The 21,393-nt window shown below is 37.0% G+C and overlaps 6 protein-coding genes across 6 annotated transcripts; 3 read left to right on the forward strand and 3 right to left on the reverse strand.

Moving 5' to 3' along the window:
• Positions 1-3,170: 3,170 nt before the first annotated feature.
• On the forward strand, positions 3,171-4,784 carry BDF20DRAFT_832496 (kinase-like domain-containing protein; the record flags this gene model as incomplete). Its single annotated transcript, XM_053078545.1, has 6 exons — positions 3,171-3,390; positions 3,480-3,577; positions 3,665-3,920; positions 3,997-4,073; positions 4,145-4,493; positions 4,579-4,784. The coding sequence occupies 6 exons, from the start codon at positions 3,171-3,173 to the stop codon at positions 4,782-4,784; spliced, it is 1,206 nt and encodes a 401-aa protein (XP_052938948.1).
• Positions 4,785-4,911: 127 nt separating this feature from the next.
• On the reverse strand, positions 4,912-5,679 carry BDF20DRAFT_910172 (glycolipid transfer protein domain-containing protein; the record flags this gene model as incomplete). The annotated part of the gene is made up of 3 exons (XM_053083681.1): positions 4,912-5,076; positions 5,171-5,466; positions 5,550-5,679. 3 exons carry the CDS (start codon positions 5,677-5,679, stop codon positions 4,912-4,914), a joined length of 591 nt encoding a protein of 196 aa, XP_052938949.1.
• A 2,543-nt stretch (positions 5,680-8,222) lies between these two features.
• BDF20DRAFT_851032 (uncharacterized protein) lies at positions 8,223-9,641 on the reverse strand. The gene is made up of 2 exons (XM_053079999.1): positions 8,863-9,641; positions 8,223-8,784 (listed from the first exon to the last, which is right to left on the reverse strand). Exons 1-2 carry the CDS (start codon positions 9,499-9,501, stop codon positions 8,233-8,235), a joined length of 1,191 nt encoding a protein of 396 aa, XP_052938950.1. The 5' UTR covers positions 9,502-9,641; the 3' UTR covers positions 8,223-8,232.
• A 290-nt stretch (positions 9,642-9,931) lies between these two features.
• BDF20DRAFT_851036 (mitochondrion protein) lies at positions 9,932-10,812 on the forward strand. Its single transcript, XM_053080000.1, has 2 exons — positions 9,932-10,252; positions 10,319-10,812. The coding sequence occupies exons 1-2, from the start codon at positions 10,001-10,003 to the stop codon at positions 10,697-10,699; spliced, it is 633 nt and encodes a 210-aa protein (XP_052938951.1). The 5' UTR covers positions 9,932-10,000; the 3' UTR covers positions 10,700-10,812.
• Positions 10,813-12,846: 2,034 nt separating this feature from the next.
• On the reverse strand, positions 12,847-16,006 carry BDF20DRAFT_993120 (sulfate transporter family-domain-containing protein). The gene is made up of 5 exons (XM_053085383.1): positions 15,568-16,006; positions 15,428-15,498; positions 14,198-15,331; positions 13,574-14,119; positions 12,847-13,393 (listed from the first exon to the last, which is right to left on the reverse strand). The coding sequence occupies exons 1-5, from the start codon at positions 15,876-15,878 to the stop codon at positions 13,161-13,163; spliced, it is 2,295 nt and encodes a 764-aa protein (XP_052938952.1). The 5' UTR covers positions 15,879-16,006; the 3' UTR covers positions 12,847-13,160.
• A 3,014-nt stretch (positions 16,007-19,020) lies between these two features.
• On the forward strand, positions 19,021-21,393 carry BDF20DRAFT_985026 (uncharacterized protein; the record flags this gene model as incomplete). The annotated part of the gene is made up of 3 exons (XM_053085183.1): positions 19,021-19,040; positions 19,774-20,243; positions 20,324-21,393. The coding sequence occupies 3 exons, from the start codon at positions 19,021-19,023 to the stop codon at positions 21,391-21,393; spliced, it is 1,560 nt and encodes a 519-aa protein (XP_052938953.1).

A 21,393-nucleotide genomic window follows, 5' to 3' on the forward strand; every position in this document is an offset into this window, starting at 1 on the left:
GTTTGAACTGTACCTGAGAACCGAGAAAAAATAAATAATTGTGCAATGTGTATTTCACAGACATCTCGAACAAGAAATGAGGGCCAAGGGGCCGGCCAACATCTTATACTTTGCTATATAAGACTCTACTATCTCAGCTTTTTTAAATCTTTCCTTTCTTCTTTCCTTCTCTAACTTTTAACCTTTGAGATCACCCTAAAGCATCCCAATTTCTGAAACCTAATTGCACATAAACAATTACAATGAACTCTTGTTATCGTGTCTTTGCTATCCTTTTCGTTGGTTTTCTCTTTCTGGCCATAACTGTTTCAGCTTTGCCTTTGGCAAACCCTGATAACACAACATCAAACATTGCTTCCACTGACGCTGCATCAGATTCATCCGCTATCGGTACATTGCCTGCATTAAGATTACACAAAGGTTTACCATTCAAGGATGCTAAATTGGGTTTGGCAGATACTCGGCAAAATAACAGTAATACCAACGGAAAGCAGGACGCAAGCACTTAATAAGCAACAACAGCTGCAACAAACTCGTTTCCTTGGCTACTATATGCTTCTTACTGGTCAATGTAAGTGATATATATGAAATAATATATCACTTTTAAATAGAAGAACAGTAAAATTCCTTTCTTTATGAAACCTGTATCTATTTAATTGTTGACGAAATAAACTAATGGGATCTCAATTAAAAAAACTTTTCTCTTCTAACTGCTGAGACTACAATAATCTTCATTTCCTTACTTTCGTTTAAAAACAGTCTCTAATGAGATGTCAAGCAGGAATATACTGTGTAAAGTACAATAACAAATGACAGGTATTTGACCTAAACGCTTCCAGCAGTGAAATTCCATTGTTAGCGAATATATTACGGCTTTCGCTATATAAGCACGAAAACAGTTACTACATGTGTCCAATAGTTCTGGAATATATGTAAATGTTACCGATACCCGGTGCAGCTGGGTAACAATACCATGGAGTCGGATACTATAAAAATCTTGATCATTCAATCGGCTTGACGAAAGGCTCTCAAATTTCCATATGAGAAAGACCTTGTCATTAACCCGTGCATACCATAGGTGAGAGACATACACTTATAAGTAGTATAGCTGTATTGCAGACACCTTTACTACCATCATTATGCATATAGATGGTAGAGAAACGTCGATTGTTTCGATTATTTCGGCTTTCGCCAGATCAGTTAGAGAAAAGGATCACCTTGCCATAAGCGACGTCGAAATCTGTCTATTACTATAGATTCTCCTATTTCAGTCCATTGCTATTTTGAGCTTCAAATAAGTGCTTTAGCTGCATCACTCATTATTGTATTTCAATGGTTACTGTTATAATCGTAAGTTATATATGCTTGGAAAAAGAAAAAACGCCAACGTAAATGGTCACTAAATAATTCTTGGATCGATCTATTTTAGTTATACCGTACTTTATAAATCTTCCAGAATGACTGAAGTGTACTATTAGAATTATATAAGAGTGTGATCAAAAGGTATCAGTACTGGGATCATACTCAAGATTTAGACAGCTGAGCATATTTACATTCAATAAACTGCTTTTTATTTAGCAGCACATATTTGCTGGCTTTGATAGGCTGATTGCGTCTGGAACATATAAATTGTGCTTTGTTCGTTTTGTTTAGACTTTCTATCAATATGTTGCCCTATAAAATGACTTTAATACTAAAAAAGATAGCAGAGCTTCTTTAAGGGAGTGTATTTTTGTAGGAAATATACCTTTCAAAATGAAGAACAGGAGTTTTTAAAAACTTAGCGGACTGTAAGAGCTACTTCTCCAAGATCCTTTTTGAATAAGCGTTTCCAGCCTTATTGAGAAGCAACATAAAAGGATGATCCTTTGCAGGTCAAAGGTGCTGTTAAAAACCTAACAATTCTCCATTAGTCTCTTATTAGAAATTGTGCAAAAGTTCTTCAAAAGAGCACATATGTACAGTCAAGGAAGGATTGCATCAAATTTTATTGAAAAGAAATATGAATGACTGCGCGTAGATTGGTATGTTTGTAAGAGCGATTGCATTTTCTTTGATGAGGCAGTATCTCGTCGATAGCGTGGTCCAATCAAGGAACAAAAGCAGTAGTTTTTACTCTTGTAATTGAAGCTAGAGTTACACCTATTTTAGGAGCTATAGCACCCCATGGTATTGTCACTATAAAAGTCGGTGCTTTGCCTAGATAAGCATGAGCAATAAACCCATCACATAATTATGGATAATGCACTGATTTCATTTACATGAAGAATATCTAGACGCATTATTGTTCGCCGTGAATTACTGCTACGTCTATCTCCATCAATATTCACCAAAATTTAATCCAATCAAACAACTTGGAGCATTATTAAAAGTAAGTTCGAAGGCATAAGCTTTTTGACTAATGAAACTTTCACAAGTCGAATTTATAAAGCTTGCAATGCCATTCACAAAGGACCGCTATTTGGATTTCGAAGGTCTTGTCTGATTTTTGTTCCTCTCGGAATTATTTTTTCACTTTTGTGCCCAATTAAAATTTTGCAGAGTGTGTTAACTCGATTATGAAGATCGTGCCAAAAATTATGGGGAAATAGTGTCATTTTAACCGAAGAGATGGGCAATCTCTGCAATTACGGAATCTACGGAATAGCGAAATGATCACCAAAGGGCTTTAAAGCTGTAATTTTTAGATTATTACAGCTGTTGATTATGCTTAACAGAAATGTAATAGCAGCGATCGTTCGTCGGGATTATACATGCAATTGGCTGACGCCTCTTGTTCCTGGATCAAATATCGTGTGAAACCATCAGACGCAATATAGAGAATGCACAATTAAAAAAAAGGAAACAAAGTCAAAAGGTCATGTTTCAGCCGTATGGCTCTCAAAAAGATGAAAGTTGTGCTTATAACTTTAACAGCTAATATATAAGTTACACATGGAAGTCGCTCCTGGCATGTGACCCAAATCGAGAAGGAGTTGAATCTGATTGGATGGTAAACCTGATTTTCTAAATGTATATTTTTTCAGTGCTGCTATTTGCCATCTTTTTTTCTCTTTTCCATCTTTTTAGCCTTCCATAATTTGTTACTATACCCTTCTCCTTCTTGCCGTTTCATACTTTTGATACTTCTAGTGTCTTAGTTGAATAGTTCACATAATTATCAGACAGTGATGCCACCAAATACTTCTATTGGTCCAGCCGATACACCAAGCACTTTGGCGGAAGAAGAAAGCTTGAAGCAGCTGATCGAGACAACCCCATTCTTCGACGTTGAGATTTCAAAAGATGCACTTTTTGATGGAGCATTCAAAGTAGTTTCTTGCGTTTTTCCCCACTGGAAATATGAAGACATTCAATTTTTTCAGTGTAAAGACGGTATTACCAATCAATGTAAGGCGAGCAATCTATGACTCTGTTTTGTGCTAGTCAAATACATATTTGAGCCTGATTTCTGACACTATACTCTGCCTTATCATTAGTGGTTCGAGTAACATATATGCCCACTGCTTTTTCAGTGCTAGTACGCGCTTATGGCAAAGGTTCTGAGCGCTTAATTGACCGCAAACAGGAAATTATTGTATGTAACTTCTGTATTATAGCAATTGTTCTTGGTATTTATGATAGATCGAATCTCTGACCTTGAAGCAATTATTCTTTCCATTAGAATATCATCACCTTGGCTTCGCAGAATATGTGTCCACCACTATATGCTAGATTCAAAAATGGTCTTGTGTACGGTTTTATAAAAGGAAAGGTCTCCACAGTTGAAGAATTAGGGCAAGAAAAAACAGCCGAATGGATAGCTAAAAAGCTTGCAAAATGGCATAAAGTTAAACTACCTCAAACACAACATCATCCAGGGAGTGACAAGAAAGAACAGCAAAAATTATGGGCAACTATGTATAAATGGTTAGAACAAGGTATGTATGGATAGGGGCTACAACTTGGAAGTATATTCTTGGTTCACAAAGTCTTTATGTTGTTTTTATTTTTCAGTACCTGAAAAATATGAAAATGCAAGCACGCAGTCGATTTTTGAAACAAATTTCGACATGAAAAAGATTAGATCAGAGGTAAATTAGTCGTCGATATGAAGCCGTTTCACTTTCTGTTGACATGACTGACATAGATGACTCGCTTTTAGTTGGAGACGTTGATCGAATCATTAGAAACACTTGAGTCGCCTATTGTTTTCTCGCATAATGATTTACTATATGGAAACATTATTTTTGATGAAGAAAAGGGTACGGAAAAAAAAACAAACAAATTAAAAGCCTCTACTTCTGTTGGATTTCGAATAACATTTTTTGCCCATCCAATAGAGGAAGCCAACTTTATAGACTATGAATATGGCTGTTATGCTTTCCGTGGCTTCGATATTGGCAACCACTTCAATGAATTTGCTGGATTCGAGTGCGAATATTGGAGATACCCTTCAAAAGAATTTCAATTAAAATGGTTTGATTGGTATCTAACGGAATACAACAATGGAGGTACAGTCAATCGAAGCGCTTCACCATGATTTGCAATTTTTTGCGATTAATTTCTAACAACTTTTTTATTCTTTTCAAATTGCAGTTGAACCAACAAAAGAGGAAAAATTGAAATTATATAAAGAAGTAAACGGATTTGCATTAGCATCGCATTATTATTGGGGATTATGGGCAATGATACAAGCAATGGTTTCTGATATTGATTTCAACTATATGGAATATGCAGTGTTGAGATTTGAAGAGTACGAAAAACGCAAGAATGAAGTTCTATTGAAAAATCTGACTGTGTAAATGCATGCCTATATACATATATCCAGACAGCGGTTGTTACTAAGGTGGTAGAAGTACTAGTAGCAGCAGCAGTAGTAGTATAAGCTGTAGGAGTAATAACTCAAAATAACTATTTATAAAACCAGTTCTAATGTTTTGTATATGCTGGATTTTTCTTGAAAACATGATTTAAAATATCAATCAAATGCTGCAATGCATCCAACCATTCCTTCATCATCTTGGTGTTTTCTTCTGTTGTTACGTCAATTCTTTCATAAAAATCTTTTCTCCAAGGACATGCATTCATAGCGAGCTGTATTCCGGGACAGAAAAAAAGGGTTAGTTTGATATACAGATTTCTGTTTAGTTTAATGAAGAGTGGTACTTGCATTGAATATAGGTCGCACTAGAAAATTATGATGAGGTTTCAATGTCTTTTCATAGGCTTGTGAAAAGGATGTCTTCAACTCATCGTTAGGGTTTTGAAGACTGTGAAGTAAGGATTGTGATGTAAATTCAAGACCTCGCTTCAACCATAGTAAAGCTTCTGTAGCTGTTCTCTTTTTCAAATGAGCTTCTTTTGCCATTAGTTTCTCCAAGGTATCGTATTCAACAGGATTCTCCATAAATCGGGTTCTTATCTTTTTCACGTTGTTACGCATATCATTTTGAACCACACTAAAAGCAGCACTGCCGAATAAATCTATAGCGTAGTAGGTGCATCATTAACATTTGCCCTAAACATGATTGGCAAAAAGGATACACAGAATGCTTTTCTCCACTTACCAAACATTTTGATCAGGCCATCAGTCGCTTCTAAAAATTGATCAGTGTTGATGCCTTCATCGATCACTTCAACATCTATGAATGAGCGTGTAATAATTTTTTGAAAAGCTGGCAGTTCTGTAGTAGTCATAGCGAGCTTTGTGAATAGAAAGAAAGAAAATAATCAGCAAGCGAGCAAAAAGTTGGTGTTGCCTATATCATTGACTTTATTTCAAAATGCAGAAACGGGAAAATGCCTTAGTCAGCAAAGCGTTTTCTTAATTTGCAGCATGTTTGGGCATATAGTATATCGTCTAGTTCCACATGCAAGGCTTCCTTTCCTCCCTTACCATTAAGATACATGATTCTGCATCTAATGATTCTAATTTCGTTCACTGCGTTGCAATTTTGTATTATTTTTTGCCTTAAACAGATATATTATTGAAGCGACAATTCTTGCGCTAAAGATCAGAAAATGCCGTTTACCTACAATGGGTACACCTTTTTGGGGAGTGGACATCACCCTCTTCTTCAGCATTCTATAACTGGTATCCATTGTTTATAATCCAATATCTTTATCCGTTCTGACTTTACACGTTCGTTATCATGCATCCCCCAATTCACCTTACAAGAAAGTAGCCATCCCGCTGTCCTTGTTTCGCAGGGATGACGCTGCTTTGCGGATGTTGGCGTATGGTCAAGTGCAAGTTACCCCTCTCTTTTCCGATCATGAAAATTGATCACCTAACTTAGCTTCAGCAATTTTTGTAAAACATAAATGAGTGATAACTTGCACATTCATATACTAAAAATATGTTAAAGTAGGTGAAAATATGCTCAATGTAATCTTTTTGCCTTTAGTTCTATTCTTTTTCTTTCTTAGGCAACCGCTACCCTGCGAAGAAGAGGATTTAATAAAGATAAAGCAATGAAACTTTAACAAAAGATAGCACGTGAAATCAATCAATGCTGTTCTTTGTTCCTTTTCGAAAGTGTAATAGACTTTTTCAATTGTACTAGTAAGATTTGCACAAAGATAATTATATCTTTTTTTTCTCTTTTTTTTTTTCATTTACTATTTGAATTATAATATAAAAAAAAGGTGTTGATGTTCTAGCCTACTCTCTAGGAAAGTAGTTGCCCAGGCAGCCCCCACGAGGAGAGACATCAACATGGCTGCCCATGGGGCTGGTTGACATTAACCTTATGCTACCGGCTCACGAGGAACCGACAGACACCTATTTCAGGCAAGTGGTAACAACCAGCATTACACATGAATAGAAGGACCATTATGATACAATAGGAGTACTAGGCCCATCTACACAGAGGAAACCAGTTTAGAAATCAAAGCTACTGCAATATCTGTGCTGAGCTGATTTCTGAGTGAAGAAAAAAGAAGCGGAAATTCAGAAAAATGAGCGCCTTTATATACTTTTTGAAAACAATTGTAACTCCTTTTGAATGATTGCTATTTAAACCAATAGAAGTTATAATTTCTGTATCTCCTATTTAATATATTTTAATTCCGTGCAAACGGCTTTAAAAAGTTGATAACGATGAATTTTACCTTTTCGTAAGGATTGATGGTAGTTGTGGTGTCAGAGTTCATTTAGTTCTTCAAAATTCATCAAGAAAGATTGAGGACATAAAATTTGTGTTCTATAAAACTGATGCCATTGTTTGCTTTATTACACTTTTACGATATTGTCAATAAACCACTTTTATTTACGGATATGCTCACTACCCAGACCAATGTAACATTGAGATAGTAGGTCAACAAAGCGGAGTGAACGTCGTGGGCTCTTTTAGGCAGGAACAAACATCTACTCTTCTACTGATTTTTACTTGCGGAACAGCAGGGTTTCAGTCCATAATCTGCCACTGATGTCGTATTAGTTGAAGTTAAAAGGCAATCGCACGCAACTATGTTTGGTCCATAGGAAAATGTATTGTATCAAGTGAAAAGAAGGGGATACTGTAGTTCACAGAGCTCAAATTATCTGGTGCCATCTACGTTGTATCTCAGCTTGGTCTTCACAGCAGTTGAAATGATGTATCCATACTGTAGGGTAAACTACTCGTTTTCAAGGCACGGCAAAGACATATTTTACAGTCGAAACACAATAGTGTTCTTCTAGAGTACAATATAGGAATTGGCAATAAAGGCTATATAACAGAGGTTAGTAGCAGGGGTAGATAAAAAGTTTCTACAATAGTTACTCGCAAGGTTGATGATTTTATTTAAAAAGGAAAAAAAAGCCAGTATTTAGCCTGAATACATTAGTGACAGATAATTTATTTATCTTTTCAAGTGTGCATACGTTTAATAAACGCATCAAAGAAAGAATAACCATGCATGACGCATGCTATGGTACCATTTCTATTTCTAGAACGAGCATTGAGCTTTTGTCCTTTTGGTTAGAGCAGACGGACTGATGCTGATGAAAAGTTTCGAATGAAGGAATCGTTATAGGAAAACTGCCAAATGAAGAATCCACACATATCACGCCGTAGTTATAGCAGAGGCTTTATGCTGGATGACAGATTGACACTTTTCGCACATAAGCATCGCTTTCTCGTGGGCAACAACATGCTCCCTTTTTTAAGCACTTGTGAACAATGGTTGATACCAAATTCTGTTATTCATCATGTTAAGGAACCCATTTTTCTTAAAAAAATTCTTTCTTTGTAAGCTTTTCGTATTTTATCTTTTTTTATTATTGATTTCTCGATGGTAAATATCAGTCAAGATGGTTATTAAGCTTGTCAGTCCTTGTAAAAAGCCATCGTCTGGGCTTTGAGAGCCTCTCTCGGGTGGGTATGTCATATTCTTCTGGTTTTCTTCAAGTTCCTTTTTCGTTATACAGTGCGTGAAATCGATCAAGTTCATAGTGATTTGGTTCTGTGGGCTATTCTTATGCTGTTTATTTACAGTGGGTGACGGAGGTGATTTTGTTGTTGCGTTTGTCGGTTTAGAGAAATTAGTATGGGTACGTGTGGTAGTATTATAACTATTTACATTAAGTGCATCATATACAATCAATAGGCTTGAGCCATAGAATCGATAGCCAACCATTTTCTCAATTTCAACGTATAATTGCTGTAATTTTTCAATCAGAACGGGTATAAAATCGATCAACAATTCAATACCATTATGTAGGAAGTGATACACAGTATCTTGGAAAAATTCAGGCGTCAAGGTACGTCCCACGTATTTATCCTGAACACTGTAGGTGTGTACATCTAATTGATAGACCTATACGAAAGAAACCCACCCCCCATGATTTTAAGTAAACAAATTACTAAAATGATATAGGCTTCACGACAACTTTACCTGCATCCCACATACTCGAACGCCTAGCTGTTTACTTGTGGACTGCTCACATTTGAACTTTTGACTTGCCATCTTTTCAGGTGTCACATAAACACCATGTTGTCGAACACCCATCTTCAAGTCTAATATACACGGCTTCTTCAGACCGAGTGTTAAGTCGTCCATGACCATAAATGCTTCGCCTATGGCATCTGATTTGGTTGGTGTCGGATTCGCATCCACTGTCGTATTATGAAGTGTTGTCGGTGGCGTTGTGGGTGGAGAAGGTGATGGTGATGGAGACGGAGAAGGTGAAGGTGACGGCATCACAGGTTGTTGCTGCTGGAATTGACATAATCGTCGACGATCACTTTCCAGAGCAATCTCAGGACAACCTTGCTGGTTATAAGATACATGAATTACACCCATATATCTAGGTAGAAAAGCTTTTAATCCACCATGTCGTAAGAGATCCTTATAGAAAGCGTCTTCATTGGTTTTGATGGCCTTACATAAAGGCCCATTGGATAAACGAAACATGGCTACATGACCACCCGCTTTATGTTTTAAGGGTAAAAGTGTAAAATTGCTAATCTTTCCAGGGTCATTGTAAGAAGAGGATGTCTCATTCGAGTGGTTATTGTCATGAAAACCTTTCATTTCATTTTACTTTCACAATAGATGCTTCCTAAAGATTAAGGTCAAAAAAGAAAGAAAAGCAAAAAAAAAAAAAAGCAAAAAAATGACGCAGCTAAACTTTTTTTTTTTTTGTTTTTTGTTTGTCTTTTTTTCTGATTTTTCTGATTTTTGACATTATATATGAAACTTGTCGAATGAAATTCAAGCCATTGTAAAAGATTGACAGAAAAAAAAGTTTTCGTATAGTTTACAAAAAGGAACTATTATACTTCAACGACATTCAAACATGGTCTCAGGCCACATGACCACAGGTCCATAGGCTAGTCTCCACTGTAATCGATAACAGAAGAAAAAGTAGGATGAGGTGTATTGTTTGAGACCCTTTCTGGCCACTTTGCATATTTCCACTCCACTTTTTCAGACTCAAAAAAGGGAAAGTAAACAGTGCAACAAAAAAAAAAAAAAAAAAAAAAAGGCATTTCATTCCGTTTCCTATTTATCTACATTTTCTTTTTCGATCATGCTCTATTCAAAGCCATGTCATCGCTCTATATCAGCCATAAGACGACGAGCTTTTTCAGCAACAACAACCTGTTCCTATGCCAACCTTGTAAGATACCATTTTGACACATTCAAATTTGTCGAAAGACTAGAACAACAAAACTTTACAAGGCAGCAGAGTGAGGCTATTATGGCTTGCTTACGTAAAATCATGAACGAAAGCCTGACAGACATGGCCAAACCATTAGTAACAAAATCAGAACAAGAAAAAGTATGTATGGCACTTCTAAAAAGCGACCTTGACTTTCCGACATGCCCTCATTACGTACTGAATTAGATTTTATACATGTATAAAGTCGACTTTGCCAAGCTAAAAGCAGAAGTTCAATTGTTGGAAAAGAACGATTTTTCGACAATGAAATTAGAAAACGAGAGACTACAAGCACAAGTTGAGAAGTTGAAGCAAAAACTAAAGGATGAAATAAGCAAATCACAAGCGAGTGTGCGATTAGATCTTAATTTAGAGAAGGGACGTCTTCGCGATGAATCGAGTGCGCAAGAGATTAGAATGAAAGAAACTGTAACCAGAATCGAAAGCGAAATAGCTGGGTTAAGAACTCAAATGGAAGCAACTAAATTCCAGATCCTGCAATATCTCATTGCAACAGTAACAGGTACAGGCGCCTTATTCCTGGCTTATTTGAGAATGTTCCGGTAACGTTTAAGAGATATTTTATTACAATAAAATTTTACCCAATGAGCACACAGATAACTACTTACCAAAATTGGAGGTTCAAGGAAAAGTGTGAGGAGAATTGAAAAACTTTAGCGGGACAAAGGATAATCGTATTATACTGTTTTTTTCGCTTGACTTTTGCACGAAATGGCTTTTAAATTGAGACTATATTACAATTAAAAATCAGACTAATTTACAAATTATTTTGGATGAAAAGTATCATACCTTTTTTGTCAAAATGCTCAATGCCAAATGTGCGAACTACTCTTACTCAAACGGTAAATATACTGTGCCGAAGCACAGAATATCTACCCTGTGTGAGTGTGTAGTAGCTTCAAGCAGCAGTTAATAAAAACTTCAAAAACGTACAGTGAGAAATTTCACAAGATGGACTCACCTAAACGCGTACAGATCTTTAAGCCGTCGGTTCCAGAGAACCTGCGGCACCATTTTCGTTATGGCAATATCGACAGAAGATTTCGGGTCGACCATTGCTGTTCCATATGGAATTTGCAATATGAAGCATGTTCTTTGCTGCATTCACATCGCACTGCCATACGATACTGCAACAAATGCGTGCAAAAAGAGGCGGGCCTCAGATGTTTACTACAAGTGTCCAAATGTAAAAAGTAACTAGTCCGAAAATAATAACTTAAAATTTTCTGAATTAAATCAATAAAAATACCCAATTTTGTGTACAAAAAAGTCCAAAAATACTGTAGTAACAATTGGGGGGCTAGCCTCCGGTGGAGGTAGTTAGCACCTTGGCTTTCCAAACCAACGATTGTTGGTTCGATGCCTGTACGCCGCTGATATTTCTTCAGCTTTGATCCCTTTCTCTCTGCTTCCTAGGGTTTTTTAATGCCGCTATCAAGGTGGTTCTCCCTCGGTGTTGGTGTTTAAACAAATGATGAAGAATTGTGGTGCCCGCCCAAAGTCTTAGCCTACCAATTATAATGATGAGTTTAGCCCCTTCCCCTTCCCCCCACTTAGATAGTGTATGCTTTTTCGCCCACCACGGCACCCTGACCGACACTATGCATCGCTCTATTCTCAAATCGAGCTGCCCCGGGGCAATTTTCTGATATGTAGTTTATCTGTGTGCCCATTGGGATTAAAAAATTGTCAGTAATAAAAATCCTTGTTTAAAAGTAGTAAAGTCCCTTTTTTTCGGCCGAACTTGGAAAAATTCAAGCGAAAAAAGGGGAGCGCCATCACGAATAGCAATTTAGACTTTTGTAAAATTAATGCAGCTCAGGCAGGAAAAATAAAATGTACACTGTATTAAGCATCCCCCAGCAGGAAAGAAAAAAAAAAAAAATAAAAAAAAAAAAAGGCAGCAGATGATGACAATAATAGAATCGTCAATGGAATAATCTTTTTCTCAATTATTACAAACATTTTTTAATGGCATTACCGAAACGTAGTTGCCCTTTTTTTTCCCTTTTCTCTTGTTAATTGTTACTGCAAGAAAAAAAAAAAAGTCATTTGCTTTGACAATGATGAAGTCAACTACTACTTTTCATCCCATCGAGAGATATCCTTCTATGAATACTACTCTATCTCCTATCGACTGTTTTCAAGCGACTCATGCTGACAATAGTAATGGCAGTGCGAGCAAACATCATCAAACAGCTTCCACTCTATATGATTTATTCAAAGTTATCTATGAACAAGACGACAAAGACGAAGAACACCCTCACACATTGCAGAACTCTTCATCTCCATATCACTTACAACAGCAGCGAACTACGGATGATGCACTGCCTTCTTACTTACTGTTAATGAACGATAACCGCAGAAACTCATTCAATACATTCTCAAGTTTGGAAACCATTTACGAAGAAGAAGAACCTCAGAAATCGAATCAGCAATTATTTTGAAATCGATTTGAGATCAAAAAAAAAAAAAAAAATAAAAAAAAATATGCCCCTCCCCTTATTTATTGTTACTTGTATATGTATCCATTACTTATTTAAAAATTTTATTAATGTCTTGTCCTATTATGTTACCACGCTTTTTGTCTAGTTAATTCTCAGCATTTTATCAATCAATAAAAATGAAATGAATAACAAGATGTCTTTTTGCTTTCCTTTTTTTTTTTTTTTTTTTTTTTTTTTTTTGTTCCAAAAGGAAAATGCAAATGTATGTACACGTACCTACATTATGCGCTTTAATTTCATTCATGCTGAGAGTCGTATGCAAAGCGTCTGCCCCTGTGATGATTTGCATGTTTGCTATTAATAATTGACATGGATACAGATACAATAATGCATAAGAGAATATGACTTTCTTTTATTATCATTTTACAAATAAAAAGAAAAATAGTACGGAATGCCAATGTATGAAAGAATTAATATGTCGAGTGGATGTGGGTAGTAATAATAATAGTAATAGTACGAGTAATAAGATTAAGAAGAATACAAGTTATTTATCTTTTCATCTAATGCCCGGATGAAAAGGTTTGCTGTTGCGGAAGACTTGCAGCATCTGATGCGGGTCTATAAGCAAGCGAACTTAAAGCAGCCTTGACCGCTTCATCACAACTCCAATGGAAAAAGGGATATTTGTCTCTTGGTAAGGGTATAGAAGATCTCACTGTCTTCAAACTGCTGCCTGATTTGCCATCTGTCTCTACTCTTTCGTCTATGTGAGTATGGACGACCTCTCTATGCTCTGAAATCATCATGTCTGCTTCAATATCATTTGCCTTTTGTTGGTGGTAGTGAGATGGACGGCGGTTCAGATGAGAGTATTCAGGACCGTCTTGAGACGCTGGTACAATCGGCAAGATCTCTCTATGTTGCGTTGTAGCAGTAGCGGCACTGATGCTTTCTTTGTCATGAATGCCAGCACCCTCTTGTTCAATATCATGAGCACCGAGAGTATCATTGGGATCACCATCGCTGTCAAGTCCGGCTCGTGGCTGATTGGCAAATCCAGAGACAATAAGCGATCGTCTGATCGCAGGATGCAGGATATTGGCAAAGTGGAATTCGACGTGGTGACCAGAGTAACGATTCAGCGCATTCTGAGCATCCACGATAGCTTGCAGACCGCTGGAGTCCAAGCGGTTCACGCTGCTGAAATCAATAATCAAAGCATGCAGACGAGGAAACAAAGCAGCACGTTCAGCGTCTTTTTCCGCATTCGACGCATCGTTCCAGGCCCGATCTGCTTGACTGAGAACTGCAGACGACGATTGCTGACGGCGAGTACGTTCTTTACAATAGCTAATAATACGATCAGAGATAAAACCACTGTTGGGATACGTGAACGATTCGTCCACACGGCACATGAGAATACCAGCAGGAAGATCTTCCACAAGATCACGGAGAGAAGGATGGTTATGAGGAACGTAAAGGTAAGGTGTAGCTGCATCTTTTTCAAGAGGATGCTTCTCTTTCACAGCGGCAGCAGCACCACCAAAATCGTTCGACTTTTCTTTTGTAACACCACCACCACCACCACCACCACCACCAGCAGCAGCAGCAGCAAGAGGAATGCGTCCCAAGCCCCAGAATCGAGGACGAGCAATTCTGAACAAGAGAATGACAATGGATAACCCCACCGAGACATAAATACCATACTCCACCGTAGTGAAAAACGTGATGATGACACCTGCAACAAAGACGAACAGTTCCCAGACCGATACCTTGGCTAGTTTCTTCATATATTTAGGTCCGCTCACCAGATCAGACACAGCATGAATAACCACGGCTGCTAATGTACTGTCAGGAATGTAGTAAAATGCTGGTGTCAAAGCATACAAGGCCAAAACGACCACAAGGCCAGAAAAGATACCAGCAAGGGGTGTCTTCACTCCCGAACGCGCCTTGATGGCTGTTCTGGAAAAGGAACCTGTAGAAGGATAAGCACCAAAGAAGCTTGCCCATATATTGGTAAACCCAATAGCAATGATTTCTTGGTTGGGGTTAATGACATAGTCGTTAATACGCCCAAAGGACTTGGCAATAGCAACATGTTCCAGAATTAAAATGATTACGCCAGACGGAAGTGAACTAGCTACTGCTGAAATGGTGTCGGTCGTGACATGGGGCACAGACATGGCCTGAAAACCGGCTGGCACCGTTTTTAAAATGCTGATGGGGCTCGTTTGTTTGCCAATATTCATCAAAAAAGCGATAAGGGTGGCGAAAATGATGAGAATACCGTTACGCATGATGCTCATAAAGAAGAGATGGGTTGCGTATTTGGGATATCGTCTCGACAACCATTGGCATCCATAGCGCATGCCGTACAACCATAAGAGACCTGTAAGGCCAAAAGCAACGTCGAGCTTCGTATTAGGGAGATGCTTGAAAAAGTTACCAAAAATGAGATAGGAGCTGTCTTGAGTACTGACACCTTTGATACCAAACAGCTTAGGCCATTGACCAATACAGATAGTGATAGCTGAACCAGTCATAAAGCCGGCAATGGCTGGGCCGGGGATAAAATCGACGAGGATACCAAGACGTACGAGTCCAAGAAACATAGCAATTGCACCGGTGAGCAAACTTAGTGCTACAGCAATTTGTGGTCCGGTGATGGTAGAAAGCGGATCAGACGTGATTTTGGTAACGGTTTGACCAACTAATAAAGACATGACAGCTATTATGGTTTTTTCAATAAGGCATCAGTCATCATTGATTAGAATTTTCTTCTTCTACTCTACTGCTTGCATAAATACAATCACGAATGAATTACCTGTAGGACCAATACTGATATCCTTTGATGTAGCGAACAAACAATACACACAGAGACCTACGAATGCAGTGCTATTTGTTTCAGTTAGTTTCAATGTCGTTTTCTGGGTTTTTTGTTTCTATCATTTTGAACTACTTTACTATAAACCATACTGAGGTGGCAGCTCAGCAATTTTGGCATAACCCATAGATTGAGGCACAACTACAACACCAACAGTTAAGCCAGCAATTAAATCGCGAAACAACCATTGAAGATTATATCGATGGATCCATGTGCCAATAGGAAATAAACTGATAATATATTCTTGAATATAGTGAGGTAAGTGGTGAAGGAATTCTTGTGTTTGTTGACGATATGAATCCTGTTCGTAATCTATAATAATATCTTCAGTATGTCTGAAAATGGTACTGTTAGACGATCGTTTGTCTGCAGCTGAGGTAGTAGATGCCATGTATTTTGCAAATGATGAGGAGAGCAATATTAGTATTAATTCTTTATATGTTTGTCTAAATGATAAGTGAAGAAGGAACAGTGAAGGATTTGGGAGATGGAGAAAACGGACGAGTGGTGAAAAAATTGAACAAACAAGCTTGGCTTTTTATATGGAACAAGGTAAGATATTGCCTTATATTCTTACCATATTTGCCTAACACGTCAAGACCACTCAGTAAACTTCTTTCACTACGGTTTCTATGTGTAACAGCACACCACATATTGCGCAATCGATTTAACTAATCACATCTTTTTGTCAATTTACCGCGTAAATCTTGAGAGCTCTAACTACAACTTTCTGTTTAGAAACTAGACCAGTAGCTCTATTCTTTTAAATTATTTGAGAATATATTTGAGACAAACTAATTCTGTAGATCAACAAAGACTTTCGACAATTTACCAGTCAAATATAAAACTTATTGAAAGTAACCAGCGTCGATGCAGCGACGTATAATGGAATTCACTATATAGCCTGCCAAAAATGTTGATTCACCATCTTCCCAAGCAGCTCCATCGCCGTTTCTGCTGGCACTGATGTCCCTCTGCCGCTGTTGTTCAAATATTCTCATAGTCCGTATTGCTGATAGAGATAATCTTGTTCACGTTTAGCTGTATCTGACTTAACAGATCTGATACTTTTTTCAAATGCCCGTCTGTAGGCCTTTCCTTCAATCTCAATTTTAGCGTGGATGTTTCTTTGCATTCTGCAATTCATTATTAATCGCGTCAAAAAACCAGCACTTCATACAAAATGAATAAACAATTATATATACTCCTTGGGAGGAAATTCTGTTCCTTTAATGTTCTTTTTGCAAGGGCTTATGTGACAATTCAAGCACATCGCGTAACAAGGCTATTCTGAGGACAAGCAGATGTGAAATCTTTTACAAAAAGTCTTTTTACAAGAATTGGGTCTGAAAGAACGTCGTTGCTAGCTTTCTTTACTAAATGACTTGATCTTATTTACAACAACCATCGAAAGAATCTTGCAATATTTCTGAAAGCATTCAATTTTTTCTGAACAAGTATCCAAAAAATAAACTTTATTGTTTTATTCTTAGAATAAATTAAAAAAAAAAAAAAAAAAGACATTTACGAATGATACGTTTTCTGCTGTTGATTCAATTCCAAAAAGTACGAATTTATGTGAAGACCCACGTTATGGACTACATGTTTGAACCCTTCCAGATTCTTTGGCTACAAAGTCTATCAGCTCACAGCAAAAAACCACAGGGCATCATTTGTATTCAAAATGTCGTGATTATGTCATACTTCATTTTTGCACTTGTTGATTTGATTAGATCTTCAAGCTTGAAGGCTTATAATGGAAAAATTGTAAAGATTGATTTTTTTGGAATAAAGGACTAAATTGTTTGTTCAATCATATACTTCGATTTATGCTATATACAATGCAAGATCGACCACTCTTCGTTACCGTACAGATAAAATTTATGATTGGTAAATTCCTTTAATATTTTTTGTGTCGCTTTGTCCTGAACATATTTCCATGAGTAACCATATCTATCTCTTTTTTAATCTTTTCTTCGTTAGCGTTATCATTACTTTTTATATAAAAACTCAAATTGCTGGTTTTTTTTTGTAGCTTTTACCACTTATGGTAGTTGCTCTTTTTTAATCAGTAAAACGTTCAATATCATTTGTTGGTAAAATGAGCATCTACTGTATTACACGTATTTTTTACACGTAGTCCAGGTATTTTTTTGTGCACAAAAAAAGCATAAGTATTGACAGGTGACAATCAATTTCTTTGCACAGTCAAATCAAAGTTTCAAAATCTTGGCTGATAACAACAAGCGAATCCAATCATTTTGATAAATTTTTGTCGTGCTACACAAAGACCAACATATGAATTTTTGAAGATCTTTTCAGCCTATATACGATTGGTTGATCAGTGATTTGTTTAATACAGAAGTTGAGAAGTCGTATGAGTTTTACTTCTTAATGGTAGGACACATGGGTGGCTAAACGCCAAAATAGAATATGAACTTTGATTCTTAGTCGGGCCTAATTTTATTAGCCATCCTCAACCTCCCGAGAGGTATCTTCACACTTTTATGCTTTGAAAGCTGTTTAATATTTCCAAATGTAACCAACTTTGCAATTTATCAGACCCAGATAACTCTTGTAAAACCTCAACAGTCCATTTGTTTTTCTTAGTGGATACCGCACTTTCAATTCGTGATATCAATGGCGCCTCTTTCGAATAAATTGGCACAGAATATCTTCATTTAAAACGTTTTACTTGTCAGTGAAGGACATAGCTTTATGAAAAACATAAAACGATTGATTAAAGCATATCAGGAAGCTTATTTTTGAAAGCCCATTGACGTTGTTGTAGCACGGTACCTATGTATAGCTGTTGCTGTTTGTTAACCTGCTTCAATTAATGCTCAACTCATTTCTTTACTGACTCTCCTGCTTATATCGCTACATTTTTATCTATATTCTTTGGCAGTATTGTCCTACTTAACACTACACCTTTAGCCGCATCCAGTTCATTTCCAGGGTTGTTGGCTTGCTGAATCTCTTCGATCAAATTTTGCCAAAGTTCATCATCAAGGGCTCTCAAGAGTTTGTCTACGAAACTTCTTCTAAATTCGTCAGACGGGCATTTCGTACCTCAGGGCTTTCAAGTAGACTTTTCATTAATTTAAGAAGCTTCAATATGAAGAGTTGAGTTTTACTACGCATATTGTGCTTTAATCTGGTGATATTGAACGTTAAGCAATTTGTAAAGAGGTATTAGGATCAAAGAGAAATGCCTTGACGACTTTTTTTCACCTTGAGCATCGCCACCAACATATAATTATTTTTAAAGCTCTTCATTTTTTATCAATGCCTTCCCACTATTAACTCATTGCATTGGCATGGAACAACGAAACTTTCTTTATTAATCTCTTGGCCCTCTGTTGCAACTATCGATTAATAATTTTGGGACTTTCTTGCGTACTCCACAATGTTGCATCTCTCCCTCTCGAGATTTTGAACAAATAACTGTAAGTGAAGCGACTTATCCATTATTTTTGGCTGCATCTTATAAAAAACAGACCAATACAGTTAAACGTTATCTGACAAATATAATGCCCTTTTGCAACAAACGGTGAGCGTACGTTGACTTCTTGACTGTCACTACTTTTTCTTTTTAGATACTTACTGGCGATAAAGGTCTTTTTGTAGTTAATCAGTTATTTCCAAACCATTAGAAAGTATGTCGCTATTGGTTAAGGAAATGCATACAAAGACTTCTTTTCTCATCGGATCACTTTACAAGTATACTATGCTGATATTTTAAAAATAGGCATGTTGACTGTCTAACAGAAATGAATTAAAAAAGAAGGTATAGTCAAGAACCACCAGCTATCACCCATCATTATCAAACTGAACTTGTGTCTCACTGGAGGACATATCCATGAATACGGATTTACCTGAATATATATCTGACTCAATATAGTCAAGTTGTATTAATTATTTCTTCAGTGTTTTTTTTTTTTCCTTTTCTAAAAACACATAGTAAACCTAACCTTTACGTAACAATATTCTGCTTAGTGTTTATACCTATGTCAAACTTGGTTCCCGACTTACTATGCTAAATAGCTTTTATACTCGTCATACCCTTGGCAACAGAATATACATACTGCTCGTAAAGATAGGCATTTTGCAATACGACTAATGGAAAGCAAAGAAAGGAGAGGCCTTTCTTCCGTGTTGAACACTGTTAATCGTGCACGGGATATACGTTTGACATGCAACATCCTGTAGAATACTTCCTATTTACTTCTAAGCTCTGATTGGCTTAATTAATGGAGTTTTCCCTAGCAAGTTTTTTTCTTTAGTTTATCTGTCTTCACCAGTTTAACACTACAGATAACACGTATGAGTCAACAACAAGAACAGCATCAGGATAAGAGACAAAATAGTAGTAGGATTTTAAGCAACAATTCTTACATAGCCAGCAATAGCTCTATTCTCAGTCTACCTAACTCAACTGATATTGCTGCTTTGCCAAACGATCTATTTGACTTCTTATTTGAAGATAACTACACTAATTCGGTTTCTAATGCCACCTTCACCTTACCAACGAGCAGTTATGTCCCCATTGCGCCTGCAATTCAGGAAAATCAAACCCAATTTAATCGCCAACAACGGCAGCCAGTACAAACATTAACACACAAACAGCATTTTAGCCCTTCCGAAGATGACGAAGAGGGATTGGATGAGCAATCTTTGAAACAGCTACCCGTTAAAGAAAGAAGACAAATCAGGAACAAAATATCAGCAAGGAACTTTCGTAATCGAAGGAAAGGTAAGCATTCATATGCTATTCCTCTGTTTACCATACACCTGGAAGCAGGCTTTAATTTGGAAATCAAACTATGCCTGTAGAATACGTGACTAAATTGGAAGGTGAACTGGAGTCGTATAAGATACAAAATAGTCGTTTTGCAGTCGAAGTCCAATGGCTCAAAGAAATGATGGGCAAATTACAACAAGAAAATGATCGTTTACGTCTAGAACTTCTACTCTGTAAAAATGGTATTTCCATTGACAGTATTGATATGAACACATTCAATTCAACCTTGAATGCAACTATAACTGATGGTAGTAGTAGAAGTAGTAACAATAATAACAATAACAGCAGTAGCAGCAATGACAGTACATGTAGCACCCCGCCTTCCAACATTCAAAATAACAACTGTACAGCATCAGGAACAATCGTAGCTATACCCCTAACTGCCTCGCCTACAACGCCACCGAATCTTCCGATGAACCCAACCTCCACCACTGAGGATACTAATTCTCATCACGCAATAGAAACCATGGACATGATGACACCCCTTAGTCTGATTAATTCCTCTGTATCTTCATCTCGAGCGTCTGAGTCGCTTAGTAATACGGAGCAGCAGCAACTCTACATCTCGCATACAACTATTCCAGAGTGGGACTTTACAGACTTATATGATAACAAAAAGTTAAGCGACAAAACTGACATTATGGCAATAAATCTAGCGAAGGATATATTGAAAGAAGAAGTGCATGTACAAGATGGCGAGAATAAGTCAGCAAGTATTTTGATGCAAAAATATCCTTTACTTGTACCAGCCGTTATGTCTATTGTTATACATCAAATGATGATGATGATGGTGGTAATGGCAACAATGGCTTCAACTACGGTTATTGATGGAAAGAAGAAAAGCTTAACGACTACCTTGCCTGCCATTGGTCTGAAAAGCGGTGATCTTAAAGAGGCAGAAACAGAAGTTAAGCATGATACGCAATCAGTAAAAGGTACTACAACTGAAGATAATAAGGAAGATGAAGATTGCCCTCTCGAATGGTTGAGAAAATTCCTTTGTCAGTGCGTTATACTTCGTTCATTAGCACGATATCCCAAATTAGACAGAGTTGTGAGAACATATTATCCTCTTTGTAAAAAATATCGAACCGAAGTATAA

Source organism: Mycotypha africana (genome assembly GCF_025528875.1).
Source record: "Mycotypha africana strain NRRL 2978 chromosome Unknown BDF20scaffold_2, whole genome shotgun sequence".
Taxonomy (NCBI): domain Eukaryota; kingdom Fungi; phylum Mucoromycota; class Mucoromycetes; order Mucorales; family Mycotyphaceae; genus Mycotypha; species Mycotypha africana.

Bases quoted from the DNA above. Each gene is read 5' to 3' on its own strand.
- BDF20DRAFT_851032 (XM_053079999.1), bottom strand. From the start codon at position 9,501: ATGAAAGGTTTTCATGACAATAACCACTCGAATGAGACATCCTCTTCT. The intron at 8,785-8,862 runs GTAAAGTTGTCG...TCTTTCGTATAG, and splicing joins TTCGAGTATGTGGGATGCAG to GTCTATCAATTAGATGTACA.
- BDF20DRAFT_851036 (XM_053080000.1), top strand. From the start codon at position 10,001: ATGCTCTATTCAAAGCCATGTCATCGCTCTATATCAGCCATAAGACGA. The intron at 10,253-10,318 runs GTATGTATGGCA...GTACTGAATTAG, and splicing joins CAAAATCAGAACAAGAAAAA to ATTTTATACATGTATAAAGT.
- BDF20DRAFT_993120 (XM_053085383.1), bottom strand. From the start codon at position 15,878: ATGGCATCTACTACCTCAGCTGCAGACAAACGATCGTCTAACAGTACC. The intron at 15,499-15,567 runs GTAAAGTAGTTC...TGAAACAAATAG, and splicing joins CCACCTCAGTATGGTTTATA to CACTGCATTCGTAGGTCTCT. The intron at 13,394-13,573 runs GTGCTGGCATTC...TGATGATTTCAG, and splicing joins TCATGATATTGAACAAGAGG to AGCATAGAGAGGTCGTCCAT.